This window comes from Hypomesus transpacificus, chromosome 21, assembly GCF_021917145.1.
Source record: "Hypomesus transpacificus isolate Combined female chromosome 21, fHypTra1, whole genome shotgun sequence".
Taxonomy (NCBI): domain Eukaryota; kingdom Metazoa; phylum Chordata; class Actinopteri; order Osmeriformes; family Osmeridae; genus Hypomesus; species Hypomesus transpacificus.
Genome location: NC_061080.1, coordinates 5,205,310 through 5,224,923, shown reverse-complemented (window position 1 = coordinate 5,224,923; position 19,614 = coordinate 5,205,310). Strand labels below are relative to the sequence as shown.

Here is a 19,614-nt window from a genome sequence, read left to right as displayed (position 1 = left end):
TCAAGTCAAATAAAATGTCAGTTGAGGTAATCATGCATGCTTGCTCAGCACAACCCTGTGTTATAGCTGTGGTGGTCTTTAACCAATAGCATGACAATGGTGTCACATACCAATAGGGAACGGTTAACAATTGGTGGTAAATAAAACAGATATTAATATTTTCAGAGGGATACTGACCTTTTCTGAGAAGACAACATAAACAATGTATGTCAAACCCCATAATTGGTACCAATAGACAAGAAAGGGACCCAATGTTAAAGTCTTGTAAATGATTGTTGAACAAGGATTTGCCCCTATCTAGCTGTTTAGACTACAACACAAACACTCTTCTGTCTATAATCAAAGCCAAGCTGCCAGATGCATGTCAAAAGAGAACAATGGTTTCCCCTAACATATAACTATGGCTTGTTCCAAATCCCTTTGAGATCTCAAAGGAGCTAAGAAGGGGCACAAACGTGCTATCATGCATAATCCTGAACGTGTTTCAAGAACATTGGAGGTGCAGGCCAAGCTTCTTTGGGACTGCAATTGAAACAAATTAGTACTTTAAAGTCAAAATGTTCTATTGGAGCACTTTAGCAATCAAGGCCTTTCATCAAGAGCAAAACTGTGAAAGGTAATCCACATTTGTCCAATTGTAAAAACTCTGTATTACTTCACAAAATTCAATGTGTTAGCATTGTAAACAATCCACCCATAACACACGCTGTAGGACTGGGTGCAGTGTCCATGTAGTGTTATACAGATCAAATCTAGAAGGCACATCTTAACAGTCTAGTTTAAAAGCCCAAAACACACAAAAATGTGAGGCATGAGAAACGTTTTTTTTTTTGTGTGAAATGACACTGGTTCTGACTTTGCAATTACAACAAGGGTCTCAAAGTCTGCTTCTCAGACCAATGGCGATTTCCATGACAAAGGAAGGAGATGGGCCCACCTTGAGTTCTAAAGATCAAGCAGGGCTCCTCAACTACCTGTGAATTGTCTCTGACCATGCTCCTTTTATCTCTACTACTTCCATTCAAATGTTGTGCAATTTCCTCCACAGACCTTGAGGGCAACTGAAAACCCCCAACCAACCACACACTTTTCTCCCTGTCTCCAAAACACTAATCCATTGTCTCTCTCTTTTTTTTTTTTTTACATTTTATTTCTACATTCAAGATGAATGTTTCCATTGCCACAAGACCGTTGTGAAAAAACAAGGTAAATGAGCTCAAGTGATATCCATTTAGCTTAACTTGGAACCTTTCTTCTAGCCTGCAATAGATTAAATGTACCATAGCTAACATGCACTGATTAAAATGGAGATAATGCTTCAAAGATGCAATAAGCCTTTATGGCCCAAAAGGACAAACTGGCACCTAATTTGCGCCACAGAAATGATCAAACCAGTACATTCAACCAGTACAATTAATAAATAAAAAAGAATTACAAATAAAAAAACATTTAAGTTACTATATGGGTGGCATGTATTTCTTTCACAAGCAGTGTCATAATAAATATTTTAAAGACATTTATAACAAAATTAATGACTCAGACAATATGAAGATTGTACAGGACAAGAGTGTTCTTATACAGAAGGCTGCAACATACCATGCTTCCCAGTGGCCCTATATTTTATTCATATTCTTGGCTATTGTACTGGTTGGGATGGAGTGGTGACGCTAGCCTTATATTTAACACCATCCCCAAATAATGTGTTGCGTTCTATTATTGAGACAATTGGAATTCACAAATGCGTTTTTTTTCTTCTTGCTGAACTCTTATCTTAACGCACAAAGAGAACACATTCACATCAACAGTTTGCCGTTGTCGTGCCAAGCAAGATGGGCATCTCAAGCTTCATACATAGCCTAAAGATAATGTTACGGGGTGGATTCAAGGTAGGCGTCTCATCTCGAGTGGTGAACATAACATTCATCTAAATAGATACAGAAACACATTCACATTAAGAGCGTCCAACATATCAGTTCGTAGCCCCCAAGGTCTTACCTTGAATGAAGAATATAATAGTGAACATAGTCGCGGTAGTCATTGTCGGCGGCATTTCTTGCTTAACTTTGCTCCTCGAGTTCATGTAGGTCTCCATTCAGTAGGCTATTTCTATTCCATAGACACGAATCCAAAGCTTTCTCCAACGAGTAAATTCTGACCCATTCAAATAATTTGGGCGAGCAAATAAGCTCCCAAATAAGGGGTACTAAAGCCCAAAAAGTCTAAATGTGTTTCCCTTAAACTCGACTAGCCCCCAGACTGGAGCAAGAAAAAAGATGACTGCTTTGTTTTGTTGTAGTAGTAGTCCACTGATGATGATGCCTTAACATTTCGAGAAGATTACAATTTTAAATTAAAAAAAACTATAATGTCAAGCAAATACATCTCAAAAACGATTGCACCGCATGTGATTCATTTCAGTGTCCACACGCTAAATGAACAAGTAAACTATTCAATGAAAGCTAAGTTCTCTTCAGCGCTTTCCTTGGCTCCCACTTTGGATCCGGAGCTTCCGGTGTGAGGGGAAGGGGAGGAAGAAAGGGGGTGTAGGGGATGGGAGGCACTATAAAGGTAAACATTTACCTTTTTATTTTAAGTTTCTTTTATATATGTCCGATTAAGAAAATCAGCATATAACCTATCTTATATAGGATATCTATCCAATATAGCACACGATATAGGCTAGGCCAACCAAGTCGTGTTCAAAACGTTTAAACAAGCTCAAAATGTTCTAAACGTTTTAGAACGTTTTAGAACCCCCCGGCGGCAACTGAACATGTAGAGTGAGCTGAACAAAGTGGGCTCTGGAAACACTGAAGATCCATACCAGACAGCTTCTGCATTGTGAGAAATTGATTGACTTGAGTTTGCAAATTTGTTTCTATAGTAGTTAGTGATAGGAGCAGTGATTTTAAAGAGTGTGTGAGGATGGGGTTATACCATCCATAAAGATTATAATGTAGAGTAAATGTTATGAAATTTACACTTTAAGACTTATTATCATACAACTCAAAAGTGAGAAATTATACGTCATGAAAAATTCTTGCCGTGATAGATGAAAGTACATCAATTTATAGTTACCTTAGTACCTTTTTTAAGTTATGTTTGATCACTACAAAACATTGAATGTCAACCCCAAGGTTGCAGCATAATTGTTCAGTATTCTAAACAAAAATCCACTTCATGGATAACTTACTTTCTCCCTGAAAGATGTAGTTCAAACTCCCAGATTGCTAAATGTGCATTTTAGTTAGTATTCGTACTAAAGAAGAACCTAAATTCAATGAATATGAATTAGATAAATGCTAAGGTTGGTTTCTACCAATCATGGTCATTTAGATCTTTTTTTATATCAGTATACTAAAATGATACGTTCCTATAAAAATATTCTGCAACATTTCAAAATACACAAACCCAACAGATAGACGTCAACTCTGGGCCTCTGTTGGTTCCATGTGGACACCTCGTCAGCCAATGTTGAGGACGGGAAAAGTCTGACTTACTTTCTGACAGATTCAACAAAGGGTGCTTGTTCACAACAATCCAAAGCTTTATTTTGAGTTCACTTAAACAAGGCATTGAAAGCAAGCAGAATTGTCATTCATGTTGAAGAATAAAACCAAAGTTAGCTTTACAACTATATTTTTCTCTTTCAGATGTTCCCAATAATATTTTATACATAAAGCCACAAATAAAATAATAAACTTTTACAAAAATACAATGCATAATAGCAAAAAGCGATGTTTTCCCCTAAATACAACACATATTTATTTATTTAACATGATTGAATATGACCATCACAAAGGCCCAGTAGAAGTTCTGTCTTGATTTGGGCTTCCATAGAAACCTAATAGAGTGATTAATAAATTATTTCTTTCTTTACAGTTACTTTCCTGATATACTATACACCCTTTTAGAAAGATAAGTATAACAGACCCAATATATACTTTTTCCTTATGAATCTAAACTCTCCTATACTAGGCTGCCTTCTAGGAATTATCTTCTGACAGGGGTTGGTAGGAGTGGGGTACGTAGGGGACAAACAATAGAGGAGAGGGGACTTGTTCAGGACAATTTCAGGGTTCTTGACGAATAAACCAGATCTCGTTCCTGCGGCAGGTCACCCCCGGGTTCTCATAGACGGCCACCATGTAGGAGTCTCGGTGCACGTCGTCTGTGGCGCCCAGTATCTCCCACAGCATGTTGATCTGCTGTGTGATGGTCTCCTCTGTGGTTGTGCCATAGAAAGTCCTGGGGAAGCAAGTCATTTGTTATACACCTTTCACAAAGAGAAAGCTCTTTCCCTTGTGTATTTGAGTTGAACCCATCTCAAACCCATTCATATGTGTAGGTTCTGACAATAACTGTCAAAAGACTTTTTTTGGCATTTCTTTCTATGTACGGGGGAGTCAGATGGCTGAGCGCTGAGGGAGTCAGGCTAGTAATCAGAAGGTCGCCGGATCGATTCCCCGCCGTGCCAAAAAAAAATGATGTTGTGTCCTTGGGCAAGGCACTTCACCCTACTTGCCTCGGGGGAATGTCCCTGTACTTACTGTAAGTCGCTCTGGATAAGAGCGTCTGCTAAATGACTAAAATGACTAAAATGTACACAGGACCATTGTATGAGGCTGATGTAGGGATTCCACCCACATCTTTCAGGTCTAATTGTCCCATACAACTATCAATCAAAGTACACCAAAGTGTACTATACAGAACCCTTTTGTAACAAGAGACAACCAATAGTTGAAATAGTTTTATGTCAAACACTGTACTAACCTTTTTTTTTTTTTTTTTAGAAATCAAAATAGTTCTTTCTGACCCCAAATGAATTATACAGTATATGCTACACAACTAAAAAGTAACATTTTTGTAATGTGTATATATTTTTTATATAGCACAGTTTAGCTGGGCCACAGACTTGAGTGGTTGGTATGCATGGCAATTAATTAGCCTTACCGGGTTATGACTCGAAAAGCCTCCCTGCGGACAATGATAATGTCCGGATCAGAAGGCTGGACTGGGTTGGCTTGGAACTCTGCAGGAAGGTAGTATGCTGTCAAGATGTCCTTCTTAAAAGTAAACCCATCCTCTGTGATATGGATATTATTTACAATAGGCACCGTCATTCCAAGGTAGCATCCTGTTTATATGAGAAAATGGGTTAAAAAAGAGTCTTTGTGAAAACTGTCTTAAAATGACTGATCGTGTAAGAAATCGGACGAATTCCAGCTGAACATGTCTTTCTACTTCTATATTTTGAACATGTAGAACTTGAAATATTGGGGCCTCTATTAGCCTTTTTGAAATTGTGCTAAACAATAAATATACAATACACACCTGCCGAGTTCTCTTTGCAAATGAAGCGCATTAGTTTCATGAAACCCATGGAAATGCTTTGCTCATACAGTTTCTCCCCTTTGGTGATGCAGGCCCAGTGTCCGGCAGGGTACATTCTTTCCTCATACACCACCTCGCCAAGCTGCAGTGGAAATGACACATATGCACAAATACGTTTTCCAAAAGTAGATATTTCCAACGTCTTCTCAAAGAAAACACACAGCCGGTAAGACCTTTGTTTGCTTTGCATTTAGAGGCTAACACCAAAATGCAATTCAAATCCACTGAAAAATACACACTACCCACCCATAGCTTGGAGAAATGTCTCTCTCTCCCATGCACTGTGCACACGAGAACAATTAAATCTTGGCTTTTGAACATAATGGCTTTTGAACTGTAAATCAGATAAGCTGTACCTTTTCATGTCGAGAAATGGTGACAGATGGCACCGGTTCCCTCTCTTGGTTCCGCCTCGTCATTTCCTGTATTGGTCCGGTCATTTCTAAGGAACAAGGTTAAATATATTGTCTCTTTGAGGACGAAATTAGTGATCAAATATCAATTGGTAACTTCAGTTGAAGGCTAGTATCTTAATTTTGAGTCCTACTCTCAAAATGTTCTACATTCTGTAAGCAATATATTTTACAGAAGTTGAAATGCAACATTGGCATGCGTGGAAAACAGACCACAAGCCCATAGAAAGTGTTTACAATAAAAACTATGGAGAAAAAAAAGCTGGTTGGGTTTCAAATAGGTTCCTTTTATGAGGGACATACATCCTTTCAGGATATGTATAGATGTTAAGACAAAAAAACAATGTGAACATCTTCACCTCGAGGGACAGAGACCTGATGTGTGCTGGCGACTGCCTGCCAGTGGCTGTATAATCTTTCCTGTTCCTCATCACCCACTGGCTCGGGATTGTCTGTGATGTCATCATCCAGCTGTTCCTCATCAAATCCTTCAAGATCATCCAGGGAGATGAGAGCCATTGCTGATGACTAGCATGAAAGTGTGCAATCTAAAAAGAAAGACAAATTTGAAGTTACAGACAAGTGTTATGCACATCAACTATGATGATTTTCATAGTTTCATAGTAGTCATGGCATATTGGGATTTATGGCAATTATGTATATTGCAACAATGAGTAGGCAAAATAAAAATTGTATAGAAATACAAGGAACAACCATTCGTAGAGCAACATAGGTGTAACAATACATATATTTTATAGTTTTGAGTACATTTTAGTGAAGTAGGCCTATTAGTATTTTTTAGCCTTCTGTGACTGCATTTTTGCACTTATGCAAACTAAGCTCATTTGTTGTTATACTGGTTCACATTTTATTTTGCACCACTTTATTATAGGCTGACACCTTATTACATACTAATTAATTCTACTGATAGCCTATACAAGACCCTCATGGAACAAAAAACACAAGAATAACAATGGTAAACAAGTTGAACAGTTTCACGCTGTCGGTGTCCAATTATTTTATCGTATTGATTACACATGTTTTTCCATGCTCTTTGTGTGTCGCCGAAAATGTCAGGGTTTTCAACATCATATCCTCAGGAGTCTCCTTAGGTGACAAAGTAGAACTCGATAGCACCAAATTTCTAAAATGTATTCACATCCAGAGGTTGCAAGAATAAACAAGGTAAGGCAAGGATGTACATTATTTAAAATATTTGAGGCAATTTATGAAATTTGATAAGGCATCTGTTGAACTCAATGAACCCAGCTAACCAGATCACCTGAATACAGTAGGCTACACAAATCATACTCAAACCCCACGGAACTAAATCGGTTCACTTTATAACAAAATACATCAATGACACCGTAATTTACGATAAATTATTAGAATGATTTACCGAGTAATCGAGCAGGCTCATTCCGACTAGTACACAGCACCATAACAAAGAAAAGTAGGTCAACTCAGGAACAAGGCACTTTATGCAAGGCACACACTAACGAAGCTTACTTATAGTGCTAGCTGAGGGAGTGGGGATTTACAGTGTTGCCTGAAAACTGCCCAGTCCATTAAACTTCAATAATTAAAAAACGAAAATGTTTCCAAATCGTTGTTTGTTGATAATATTTTGTAAATAACGTAACGTGTTATGCCAGACAACCTGTTAATAATATGGCCGATATAAGGCTACTCCCCCCAAAATATGAGCAAGCACAGTTTGCCTTAAATACTTCTTAATTCGCATAAGTATTACTAAACTAAGTCTTGTTAACGCCGCGGTATTCTTACCTGTTAAATAAATAGACGAGTTCTAGACAACATCTCTGACCTACAATCAAAACAGGAACAAAAGGGTACACAGCGCTGCACCATGCAGCTGCGCAGTACGAAACTAGTAGTGTCACGTGGTACAATAAAGGGATTTTTTTCCTTTTTTCCACAGCTAAAGCCAACTTAATAGACCAATTATTTGTTTGTTGTTCGGGATGCGCGCGCACTGTGGCTGCAGAAAACCGGGAAAGGATAGCATTTTAAACGGCAAAAGGACCACATGGATCATACAAATAGTTAGATTTAAAAAGACCAAAAGCGTCGAGGAGGACATGCCTATCGGAGAGAAAGCGATTACCCAATGATCTTTTGCATCAGAATTTGGATTTGGGTCACGAAAGTCTTGAAATTTGAGTGAGAATGTCGCCCGGTACAGACCGCATAGTCAAGCGGCAACCATGTCTTCATGTCATGTCACAAAGTTCATAATTGTACACTTTTACAGTCAATTCTACATTTAAAAAGTCGAGCAGGGCAGTTTTCAAGAGATATTGGAATTCTGCTTTTAGTCAGCTGGTCCGATAATTTTTCTGATTTGTTTAAACTGGCAATCTGAGTGAGACTACATCCCAGTTACACTGTTTTGAAGTTAGCCTCAGTCAGACTCGCTCATTGGCAGTGTGCACAATGTTGTATCTCACTCCATTCTACACCAGAAACGTCAGGGAGGACTGCCTTATGTAGATACGAGTCTGGTGAAGATAGCCAGAATCTCGGATTTCTTTAACCTGTCTGTTTTATTCCTCATTTGCCTGAGAAAGCGACCTCCGTTAGCCAGGCTAGTTTTGCCCAATCACTTGGACAGGCTATTTAAGGGCATCGGGGTCAAGTGACTTTTGTGCATAGACAAGTGAACGTAAATGTATTGGTCCAAAGGCTAAGAGCCTCAAAAAGTTAATATCAAGCCCTGCAATCCAGTGGCCAGAGATATATGATGACCTGAATGACACTCCAAGAGTAATAGAACGGGGAGAAGTTCGTCTTTTGCAACCCACATGCGCAGTTGAGCCTGCTTGACAGTTGTGTGATAATTGGTCTATTCACTGTCCAGTTTGAGGTGTATACAATGAGGTATACCCTTCTACCGGTTTGGGCCACCTTGGTAAATTGAACTGTCTATCATGTTCATTGAACCATGGGACATTATTATACGTACTTTATGCTTGGTGTACTGACTCAACATCTTTCTGGAAGTATCCATGAGAGGCATGGTAACTGTTTTGAGCCCTTTTTTGGCACTTACCTCAATGTTGCATATTTTACGGTTTAAAATGTTTTAGAATGCCTGAAAGGGATGGGTAGATTGGGTTAAAGAAGTGTCAGCTCATCCCAAATGAACAGCTCTGATGCATGGGGGGGGGGGGGGGGGGGGGGGGGGGGGGGGGGGGGGGGGGGGGGGGGGGATCAGAAATGGCATAAGGCATAAAACAAGACAAAAGCAGGGCAAGAAAGAAAATAAAAATAATTTAGGATTGATGGGATTGATGTAAGATTAATAGCATTAGCCAATTTCAGTGTCTGTGTCAATTCAAATTAATTCACTTTAATCCAAAGTGCAGATAAGTAGGAAGTGGTCTTTTTACAAACCTTTCATTCCACATGCCTTTGAGCCCATTCAAATAATTGTAAATGTACTTAGCATATATGTTTAGAAGTGTAAGATAAACATATTACTGCGCTGACAACAACTATAAAACGATTTCTGGTTCGTAAAAAAGTATAATAGGTACACCATTAGTGCTACAAAACAGGAGAAAAACTATAAATGTAATTTCAATGTAAGACTTATTACCATATACCATATATATATATATATATATATATATATATATATATATATATATATATATATAGCCATTATACACACAATGGCTATGTTACACCAACATTTTATAAGATAATCCTATACTGAAACATTCTATTTGGAGATAGATGGGAGACCTTTATTAAAAATGTACCAGTATGAAGGACAAGCAACTCATAATCTACCAGGGTAGTAAGGACCTCATATGAGGCCAATGAAGTATGTACTGATCTGAAATTGTTTATCTGCACTGACGCACGTAAAGACTATGACATGGAACATTGGAACCCTCCTTTTGGGGAAATGTGGTGTGTTTAAACCCTGCAAAGTTTGGGTTAAACCCCGACTGTTTACAACGTCAGGCTCCGGCCCTGCCCTGGTGAGTAGGGGCCAGAAGACCCTCAAACCCCCTGTATGATACACACAGGGCCTTGTTAAACAGTGGGTATGTGTTCAGCAGGATATTTAATTGAAATTATGCCATATCAAATCATTTGCATATCAAATGAATTTCAGTCTTTCTTTTTACAGATATACAGTATCTTATGTGCGTTTGTATTCGTCAGAAACCATATGCATAGGATTTGTTTGCTACTTGGTTGGACTATTTAGTTGCCTCTTCATAGACACAGTCTACACTCTTTTGATGCTGGTGAATGAGAAAACATTCTCACAATGACCATACCAGGATTTTCTTTGACATCTTGAATTGAACTTTTGCAGGCACAGAAAAAAAACTAGATACTTCAGTAAAATTATTGTTATGCATACTGTCTGATATGGTGTGGAATGCTGCAATAAAGTGGACTATTTACCATTCTTAGAGTTTATGTTGTTATTCAGTTTCATTGATGTCTTTTTACATTCAACCTTTTACAGTTTTTTACAATCGCTATGACACTTTTTTCAATACTTCTAGTTTCCTAAACTCTTAACGCGCCAACACACCTACGACACACAATTGGCAAAACAGTTAATTTCATGCTCAAAATCACACAATGTAAACTAAACTCAAACACTAATTGTCATAACACAAAAATACACTTAACATTACACCATGTCTACCAAAACACTAACACACATTCTTTTTCAACAGGAACATTTAATCATTCATAGCACAATGTCATAAAAAAACACTAACATCAGATGGTATTACGCAAACTGCATTCTTTTATATGTGTCAGGTCTCACAGTATATAGATTATAGATTGTGTTTGCAATGCAGTTTCTTTTGAAGCCTCTACATTTTTGTTTTGTTGGGTTTAGTAAATGCATGCATTTTGTTTCTTTTGCTGAAGAAATTCAGAAGAAAAAAGAATGACCCATCTCAGAGTAGCATTATAGAATGTATAGTTTCTGTATTCAAAAAAAGAAGACAGAAACATAATTGCTGCAATAAAGTCTTCATTTGCAACAGGACATTACTACGAGAAATGGGCAATATCGCCGCCATTTACAGTTTTACCCTGGCTCTGGCCCTTCTCTGAGTGCCACCACACATTCTAACTCCTCTGCCTCTCCCTTGTCCTGGTACTTGTCTCCCTCGTGCAGCATTACTGTATTTTTACTTTCTTCATGTTGCTCTATGTAGTTCATTTTCCACACAAGATCAGCCCAAAGAACCTAAACACATGAGTGTTACCTAGTTGGGAATCAGCTGTGATAGAGTATTTGCATAACTTTAGCTGTTTCTCAGATGCAATGGATTAAAATACAGGGGATGTATTTGTGTTTCATTACAAAATATAAACAGCTGTTAACTTTGACTTTAGCCAATAATTTAGGTTTTGAACATGCTATCCGTTTTGCTGACAGTCGATTGTTTTGGTCTTGGTTGAGCTTGTGTGTAAAAGAAGTTCAAGCATTTAACATTTGTGCTTACCCTATGCATATAGGGTAAAAGCAAGAAAAAATGTGTTAATTGTACAGCCTACACAAATGGATGTTATGCTAACTGTTAAGAGTTTAGGAGACTTGTTAATATACTTTACGGTGTTACAAACGGACATACTACACTTTAGAGTAGGTGGGTGGCTCTTAATAGAGCCTTCGGGATTTGACAGTTGTAGCCTAAATTACTTCGTTTTGACGGCTTTCTCGGTTTTCTTTGGCAGAAGCACTGCCTGGATGTTGGGCAAAACTCCACCCTGAGCGATAGTGACTCCTCCGAGAAGCTTGTTCAACTCTTCGTCGTTCCGGACGGCCAGCTGCAGGTGACGAGGGATGATACGAGTCTTCTTGTTGTCACGGGCAGCATTACCAGCCAACTCAAGGATTTCAGCAGTCAAGTACTCGAGAACTGCGGCCAAGTAGACCGGTGCACCAGCTCCAACACGTTGAGCATAGTTGCATTTGCGGAGAAGTCTATGCACTCGACCCACGGGAAACTGAAGCCCGGCGCGTGATGACCTGGTTTAAGCTTTCGCTCTGGCTTTACCTCAGGTTTTACCTCTTCCACTCATAATACACTATGATTCAAATCAAATTGTAACTGAAAAACCCGCACCAATACATATATATATATACTCCCCCTGAACTGAATTTCATTGGCCATTAGGTCGGTGCTGTCCTATCCAATCGGAGAAAGGACTTTCCTTCCTTTTCTCCCGGTGGCTATGCGCGCGCATATCCATGAGCCAGCTTGTCACCGACTTCCCTTTCCTCTGCTCCGCTCTTATGCTTGAGGACTTGATTTGAGGATTTTCAAATTTTAACCGTTTTAAAGGGACTCCACTCTGCTGTAGTGTATTACAGAGGTCCAGTCGGATGGTAAATGACCGACCAGGTAAGGGAAGTTGAGGAGGCGGGAGGTGAAACGTCCGAGCGTTTACATTACATAGCTGGTAAAGAAAGAGATCCCGCCTCAACGTTGTGAAGAGCGGGAGTCGTGCCTTACACATTTGCATCCCTCCCTTAACATACACTGAGAACTGAGCGTCAATATCGGTGTTGCCAATTTAGCGACTTTGTCGCTAGATCTGGCGACTTTCCAAACTCTCCTGGCGACTTTTATTGTCAAAAGCGACTAGCGACATATCTAGCAAATTATTCTGGTGTAGTCGGAGACTTGCTGGTATTTCGGAGACTGACGTGAAAGCACGGATAGTTTTGCAGTATCGCCTCAACGACCAGCGGGTGCTGCCGTGAGCTCCTTCCCAAAGCACTCACAGGCGGCCAGCAATAGCCTCGCGCAGCAGGCAGCAGCAGACCCACTCACTCCACATACAGACTGCAAATGAATCACGCATGCGCTAAGCCACCGTTGTTCCCGCCCTGGCCTACAGAGCAAAATAAATACTGTACATAAGCAGCTGTTTATCAATCCACGTTTTTTTCCGTTCTTGTGTTCTTGCGAACTCGTTTGACGTCATCTTTAATTGCCCAAGTACGGTTCCAATCCAAAGAACACAAGTCACCAAGAACGCCGAAAATACCCAGAAATGTTCCTGATCCGCCCCTTTTATCGAGGATGCATCGGATGGTGACTTGACCAGAGCCTGTTTAAGGAGAGCCTGCCCACTCCCTATTAAGCCCCATTGTACCGAATTTTGTAGCAGTTCCACCAGAGTTCCACTGGGAGTGATCGCGGTCGAGTGCAAAATGAATGGGAGTCTATGGAGCTATACGGCTAAATTTGTCTCTTTCGCCGGATTGTTGTTGATAAATCTCAGATTTGATTGTAGTTTTTGCATGTTCAACATAGATTACAGGTCAAAAGTTGAATGAACGAGTACTTATGTCCTTTCGATTTCTTACATGGTAAGTCGTTGTGGCCCATAACACTAGCATTCTGCTAACGAATGCTGATTGGTTAGTGAAGGACTGACTACGACCAGAGATCCCGTTTGATGGCATCCTAAGCAGAACCAGAATGTCAGAGCATTAGCAACATTAGCAACAACATTAGCAAGCCAAAACTCTTTCTAGCATGTGTATTGACAGGGAGAGCCTAACCTGTCAGCTGTGTTGACGATGCCTCGAGAGTAAAGTGGAAGTAACCAGAGCTTGCCGTCAAGCAGTAGCTCTGGTCGTACGATGTGTGTGACGTCAATGCCATTTTCAAAGGCTGAACAGAAAGGCGACTTTAAAAAAAATCCAACACGCCGTGGTGTGTATTTTTTTTGCCTCCCCTTTCGATTTCAGAATTCAAATTACTAGACAAAAAATTATATCCTGAGAAAAGTGGATTTTGAGGGGTATAGCTCCATAGACCTCCATTCATTCTGCACTCGACCGTTAGCGCCCTCATATGGAGCTTGAGTGGAACTGCAACCAGTTCAGAACCCGGAAGTTTCCCGAGAGTGGGAGTTCTCTCTTTATTAGACATTCTCTGGTGGGAGTTCTCTCTTTATTAGACATCAGTGTTTCCCCTATGTTGATTTTAACGTGGCGGCCCGCCACGGTTAAATTTCTGCCGCCACGTTATCAGAATTAGAGCTGTACAAAATTTTAGGCCGTCTATCAGCCGTGATTGTTAGAGTGCATGTCGGAGAATAGCACAGACGCGCTTCACAGCGCAGTTGAGATTGCGCGTGTGCATCCTTGAGAACTGAAAGTCGTATAATTTATGTTGTCAGTTCATTTAAGCCTGTTAATGTATTAGTCTATAGTTCTTGCAAATTTAAATTAAGTTAACTGGTGATTTTCGTTGTTCGTATTCTTCCCCTGCTAGCGAAATTGCACGTCTGTTGATTCGATAGCGATTGCTGCCCTTGCTCACGTTTGTATTTTAGGTGCATTATTATGCTTAAGTAGCCAAGTTTTAATGAATAAATAGTGGGTATATTGTTATTATTTGCTACAGAATGCTTAGCCTATCAAGATCAAATGAAGCAGACAGTGTACATGCTTCCGAGTGGCCTACCTTAATCTGTAGGCTAGGCCACTGCATTTACAATAAATTGTTACGTCAATTATTAATTGGCAGCATTTATGCCATTTAGAACATACTGTAAGGTGTCTTTAAGTATGCTAATTTTATATATTTAGGGGAAATAGGACGAAAATATGTGCAATATTACATTAGCTATTAGACTATTAGATTAAGATGCTCCGAAATATAGGGTTAGCACTTTGTTTTGGCCGGGAGGGGGGGGGGGGGGGGGGGGGGGGGGGTTAGACCTGACCTGCCCCCACTGCTAAAAAAAATCCTAGTGGAAACACGTGGACATTCTCTGACTTGACCAGCGAGAACGCTTCTGATTTCCCAGAAGTCATTGCAAGATGTCAAGCGAGGCGGACAAACCTCAAAACTGTAATTTTTTACTTTTCATATTTCAGCTAAACGGTACGTGTAAATCAGCATCTGAATTAAAATGTGGCGAGAAATTGGCAGTTCAGTGGCTGAAAATGTTCTTATTTTATTGATGAAACGGCTCATTTGTAAATTTGCTCCGACTTGTCGATAACCTAGCTAGCATCTCAGGGCAGTGCAGACCCTAGTTAACATTAGGTACTGTAAGTTAACAAGGGCTACAGAAAACGTAAAATTACAGGTAGACGGACCATTTTTTAGCTTTGTTATCTACTTTTTGTAGTTAGTCAGTGTTATCATAATGCTGCGAGTCCAGGAAAACCGTAACCATCTCAATTCATTCTCCGTCCTTGCGTCCTTGCAAGACCATTCTCGCCAGCACGTTCTTCAAAAGAATGTACTTGCGTTCTCAGCGTTCTTCGGATTGATAAACAGCCAATGTCTAATATACAGAACTGCCACTCTAGGGAAACTTCCGGGTTCTGAACTGGTTAAGTTCCACGTGAGGGCGCCAACGAGCGAGTGCAGAATGAATGGAGGTCTATGGAGTGGTACTGTCAGGCCAAACAGTGTCCTAGGGCCAAATAGTGTCCTACCTGACGTCACAATGCCGTTCCGAAGCAAGGACGCGAAGCAATATCTCAGGAATTTAAGGTCGGCATAGCAACGGAAGCGTCCTTGCTTCGGAACGGCATTGTGACGTCAGGTAGGACACTATTTGCCCCTAGGACACTATTTGGCCTGACAGTACCCCTCAAAATCCACTTTTCTCAGGATATAATTTTTTTCTAGTAATTTGAATTCTGAATTCGAAAGGGGAGGCCAAAAAAATACACAATGTTAGATTGTATTAAAGTTGCCTTTCTGTTCTAAAAAGCTTTTGAAAATGTCATTGACGTCATACACATCGTACGACCAGAGCTACTGCTTTACGGCAAACTCTGGTCACTTACTTTTTTCTCTCAGGGCATCGATAACACAGCTGACAGGTTAGGCTCTCCCTGTCAATACACATGCTAGAAAGAGTTTTGGCGTGCTAATGTTGTTGCTAATGTTGCTAATGCTCTGACATTCTGATTCCGCTTCGGATGCCATCAAGCGGGAGCTCTGGTCGTATCAGTCCTTCACTAACCAATCAGCATTCATTAGCAGAATGCTAGCGTGTTATGGGCAACAACGACTCACCCTGTAAGAAATCAAAAGGACATAAGTACTCGTTCATTCAACTTTCAACGTATAATCCATGTTGAACATGCAAAAACTACAATCAAATCGGAGATTTCTCAATGACAATCAGGCGAAAGAGACAAATTTAGCCGTTTAGCTCCATAGACTCCCATTCAACATGCACTCCCTCGCGATTACCCCCAGTGGAACTCTGGTGGAACTGCAGCCAAATTCGGTACAATGGGGCTTAATAGGGAGTGGCAAGGCTCTCCTTAAATAGGCTCTGACATAAGTATAAATGTGAACGTTTCTTCACTGTCACACTGAGATAGATCAACACATTTTACCTCACACAGCGTCAGTCACTTACTCACTTCCTCGTGAAACCCTTGCTAGCTAGTTATGTCGTCGAGGTCAAAACTGTACTCGCAAAATTACAGAAAGGAGTGGGAATCAAACACTGAGTTTAAAGGCTGGTTGAAGCCGTTTATTGGTGATTATACACGGTTAACTGTCTGTATTGTAAGGCTGAGTTATACGCCCAACTTTAAGACATTAAAAAGCACTTGGCAACTATTTTAAATATATTCATATCTTTATAATCAAATTCTATTCAAGTTTTCCTTGTTTCTTGCCTCTCAAACCATTCAAATAGCCTATCTTGTTGCGATTTAGTGACACTCAAAAGTATATTTCGTCATCAGAAGCTCTCCTCCGGCTCTGCAGGTAGCCTAGATACCAGATCTAGTTTAAGGAGAGCCTGCCCACTCCCTATCAAGCCCCATTGTACCGAATTTTGTTGCAGTTCCACCAGCGCTCCACTGGGAGTGATCGCGGTCGAGTGCAAAATGAATGGGAGTCTATGGAGCTAAACGGCTAAATTGGTCTCTTTCGTCTGATTGTCGTTGATAAATCTCAGATTTTATTGTAGTTTTTGCATGTTCAACATGGATTACAGGTCAAAAGTTGAATGAACGAGTACTTATGTCCTTTCGATTTCTTACAGGGTAAGTCGTTGTTGCCCATAACACGCTAGCATTCGGGTAACGAATGCTAATTGCTTAGTGAAGACTGACTACGACCAGAGATCCCGCTTGATGGCATCCGAAGCAGAATCAGAATGTCAGAGCATTAGCAACATTAGCAACAACATTAGCAAGCCAAAACTCTTTCTAGCATGTGTATTGACAGGTAGGGCCTAACCTGTCAGCTGTATTGTCGATGCTTTGAGAGAAAGTAACCAGAGCTTGCCGTCAAGCAGTAGCTCTGGTTGTACGATGTGTATGACGTCAATGACATTTTCAAAGGCTTTTTAGAACGGAAAGGCGACTTTCTCCCAGTGGTGTGTATTTTTTTTGCCTCCCCTTTCGAATTCAGAATTCAAATTACTAGAAAAAAATTATATCCTGAGAAAAGTGGATTTTGAAGGTACCACTCCATAGACCTCCATTCATTCTGCACTCGACCGTTAGCGCCCTCATATGGAACTTGAGTGGAACTGCAACCAGTTCAGAACCTGGAAGTTTCCCGAAAGTGGGAGTTCTCCCTTTATTATTCTCTGTAAATACTATTGCTCACAGCAGCCATTACAAATATGCAAATTAGGCGATTACATCATTTAGCGACTTTTAGAGAAGGGTCCAATTGCAGTGCTCCCTCCTCAGGCCCCTCTAAACCGGAACTCTCTCCTCAGGCCCCTGAAGCCGGAACACTCCTCAGGCCCCTTTTTTCATGTGTAACCGAGGGATTAGCGCCACTGCTGGTCGGAGGATACTGTAGGCTATAATAGGCTAACATACATTGAACTTCGTTTTAGCATAAGTCAATAGTGTTTAACAAAGCGGAAATTAGATTTTTTTTTCTATGGCTCTGATATTAACCAACTGATATGACGTGCTTTGCTGCGCAGTAGCTGCAATCGATGGAATAGTCCACAGTAGTATCGAGTGGAAGGGGAAGCCTTTGTTGACACATAGAATAAACGCTCGGTTGGTGTCTTTATTGATACCTTTTGGGACTTTTAATCGATTTGTATTATTATTATAGTTATTATTGATCATATAGTATTTTTATGGAGTTTTTCAAGGGCCCCCCCGGGCAGCTGGGGGCCCCAGGTTTTACACATTTATGCAAGTCTGCGTCTGACTCCAGAGGCTATATACGGCAAGCTCAGAAGAGCGCGCTGACATGGAATTCTGCCGGCATAGGTTTGTGTTTTCGGTTAAACTGCTTTGATTTTACAAGCATTGATTAGGATACTGCATTTATTTTTTCAAACTTTAGATTTTACTGGGGCACAGCAGATTTATACTGGGGGCACGTGCCCCAGTAAAAAGGGTCTAACGACGACCCTGGAAGCACCAGTTCCAGTGTACGAATTATACAAAGAAAATCGGTGGGGTCAACTTCTTCTCCTGGGCGTAAAGGGAACCCAGTAGGCCCTATCAGTAACATTCTTGTAAATATTCTATAGCTAATTGCCATTTCAAATAAAATATTACAAAAATATTACAGATTTAAATTATTTAAGTATTTTTTGGGGGGGGTGTTAGGTAGCTAACTTACCTTTCTTGCACTTTCTCACTACTCGGTACTCTCTGAGTCTGAGGCCACGTTTACACATAGCTGGGTATTTACAGAAACGAATATTTCTGCCCCTCCGTTTTCTAAAATAACGTCGTACACACAAGTACGTTTTCAAAAATGTTTCTGTTTACATGAACCCGCATATTTGCCCCCGAGCGCCATCATAACTATGCCAAACCTGTAGGCGGCAGTGTAATGTGAAGGATAAAGCCATGCAAACCAATCACAATTTTCAAAATCAACAACTACGAATAACACGACCGACTTCCTTTACCTTTCAGGCGCGAGGTTCATTTGTTTGAATGATTCACAAATGCGATGCACAAATGTATTTCGGGATTCAGAAATGTAACGCAATTCACAAATAAATGACCCTTATGCTAGTTGTGTTCGACTTCATGCACCATCGGCGGTGCCGACAGCCGGCTGCGTTGAAGCTGAGAAAGCCATTGGCTGCTTCAAGTCAGCCGGGCTGCAGGCGACGCCGGCGCTGCATGAAGTCGAACGCACGTGTTACTATAAACAGGACGCTCTCATGACGTGATGCATTTTTAGTCCCATACTGTGAACTTTGAGAACCCAAAACTCAGTTTAAGATAGTGCACACGCAAACACAAAAACTGAGTTTTCAGAAATCTCCACTTTGGCCAGAGTTTTTAGAAATGATCGTTTTCCGTGATAAAACCTCAGTTTTCGTGTAAATGAAAGGCCAAACCGCATGAAAATATATACGTTTTTCTTCCGTGTAAACGGGGCCTGAGGTGATTCAAAGAGTGTTTCTTGAGTTGTATTGTGCACTTGTCACTCGCGCGCTGTGTCTGTGTGTGAGATATTCTCTGCCATAAAGTCAACTGTATAGATGTAACCCACCCAAAATCTGAGGTTGTGTTTTCATTTATCAGACACAAGGAGCTCAGGTTATGTGACTTTGCCTAATTGAGTTATTTTTTGCAACACTTTTCAACAGTTTTTCAACAACACTTTGCGGTAGTGACCACTAGGTGGCAGCTGCGCAAGGCAGGTGTTGTCTACTTTTTTTTCTGAACGTGCTGCAGAGAGAGAAGCGGGGGGCTTTTAGATCTCAGAGAAAAGAAACTAAAGATTTAAATATCCTGTGGATAAGTGTTTGATTTTTCTTTTGATTTTGTGGTGTCACAAAACCATCT

The 19,614-nt window shown here is 40.3% G+C and overlaps 2 protein-coding genes and 1 pseudogene across 3 annotated transcripts in view; all 3 read right to left on the bottom strand.

Moving 5' to 3' along the window:
• ptk7a (protein tyrosine kinase 7a) overlaps positions 1-2,510 on the bottom strand; it is a 29,177-nt gene extending 26,667 nt beyond the window's left edge. The window contains exon 1 of the mRNA XM_047043980.1: positions 1,996-2,510. Within this exon, the coding sequence (XP_046899936.1) occupies positions 1,996-2,092 (97 nt within the window). The 5' untranslated portion in view covers positions 2,093-2,510. The remainder of the gene's footprint in view (positions 1-1,995) is intronic.
• Positions 2,511-3,523: 1,013 nt separating this feature from the next.
• On the bottom strand, positions 3,524-7,696 carry soul4 (heme-binding protein soul4). Of its 2 annotated transcripts, none has more exons than XM_047044214.1 (6): positions 7,596-7,696; positions 6,167-6,355; positions 5,751-5,836; positions 5,335-5,476; positions 4,954-5,137; positions 3,524-4,248 (listed from the first exon to the last, which is right to left on the bottom strand). In XM_047044214.1, exons 2-6 carry the CDS (start codon positions 6,324-6,326, stop codon positions 4,074-4,076), a joined length of 747 nt encoding a protein of 248 aa, XP_046900170.1. In that variant the 5' UTR covers positions 6,327-6,355; positions 7,596-7,696; the 3' UTR covers positions 3,524-4,073. The 2 variants fall into 2 exon arrangements, with proteins under 2 accessions (XP_046900170.1, XP_046900171.1); XM_047044215.1 differs by lacking the exon at positions 7,596-7,696 and adding an exon at positions 7,207-7,295.
• A 2,806-nt stretch (positions 7,697-10,502) lies between these two features.
• Positions 10,503-11,903, bottom strand: LOC124483636 (annotated as a pseudogene).
• Positions 11,904-19,614: the final 7,711 nt, after the last annotated feature.

Coding starts and splice junctions, on each gene's coding strand:
- soul4 (XM_047044214.1), bottom strand. CDS start 6,326: ATGGCTCTCATCTCCCTGGATGATCTTGAAGGATTTGATGAGGAACAG. Junction 5,477..5,750: donor CCATTTCTCGACATGAAAAG/GTACAGCTTATC, acceptor TTTCCACTGCAG/CTTGGCGAGGTGGTGTATGA. Junction 5,138..5,334: donor TTGCAAAGAGAACTCGGCAG/GTGTGTATTGTA, acceptor TCATATAAACAG/GATGCTACCTTGGAATGACG.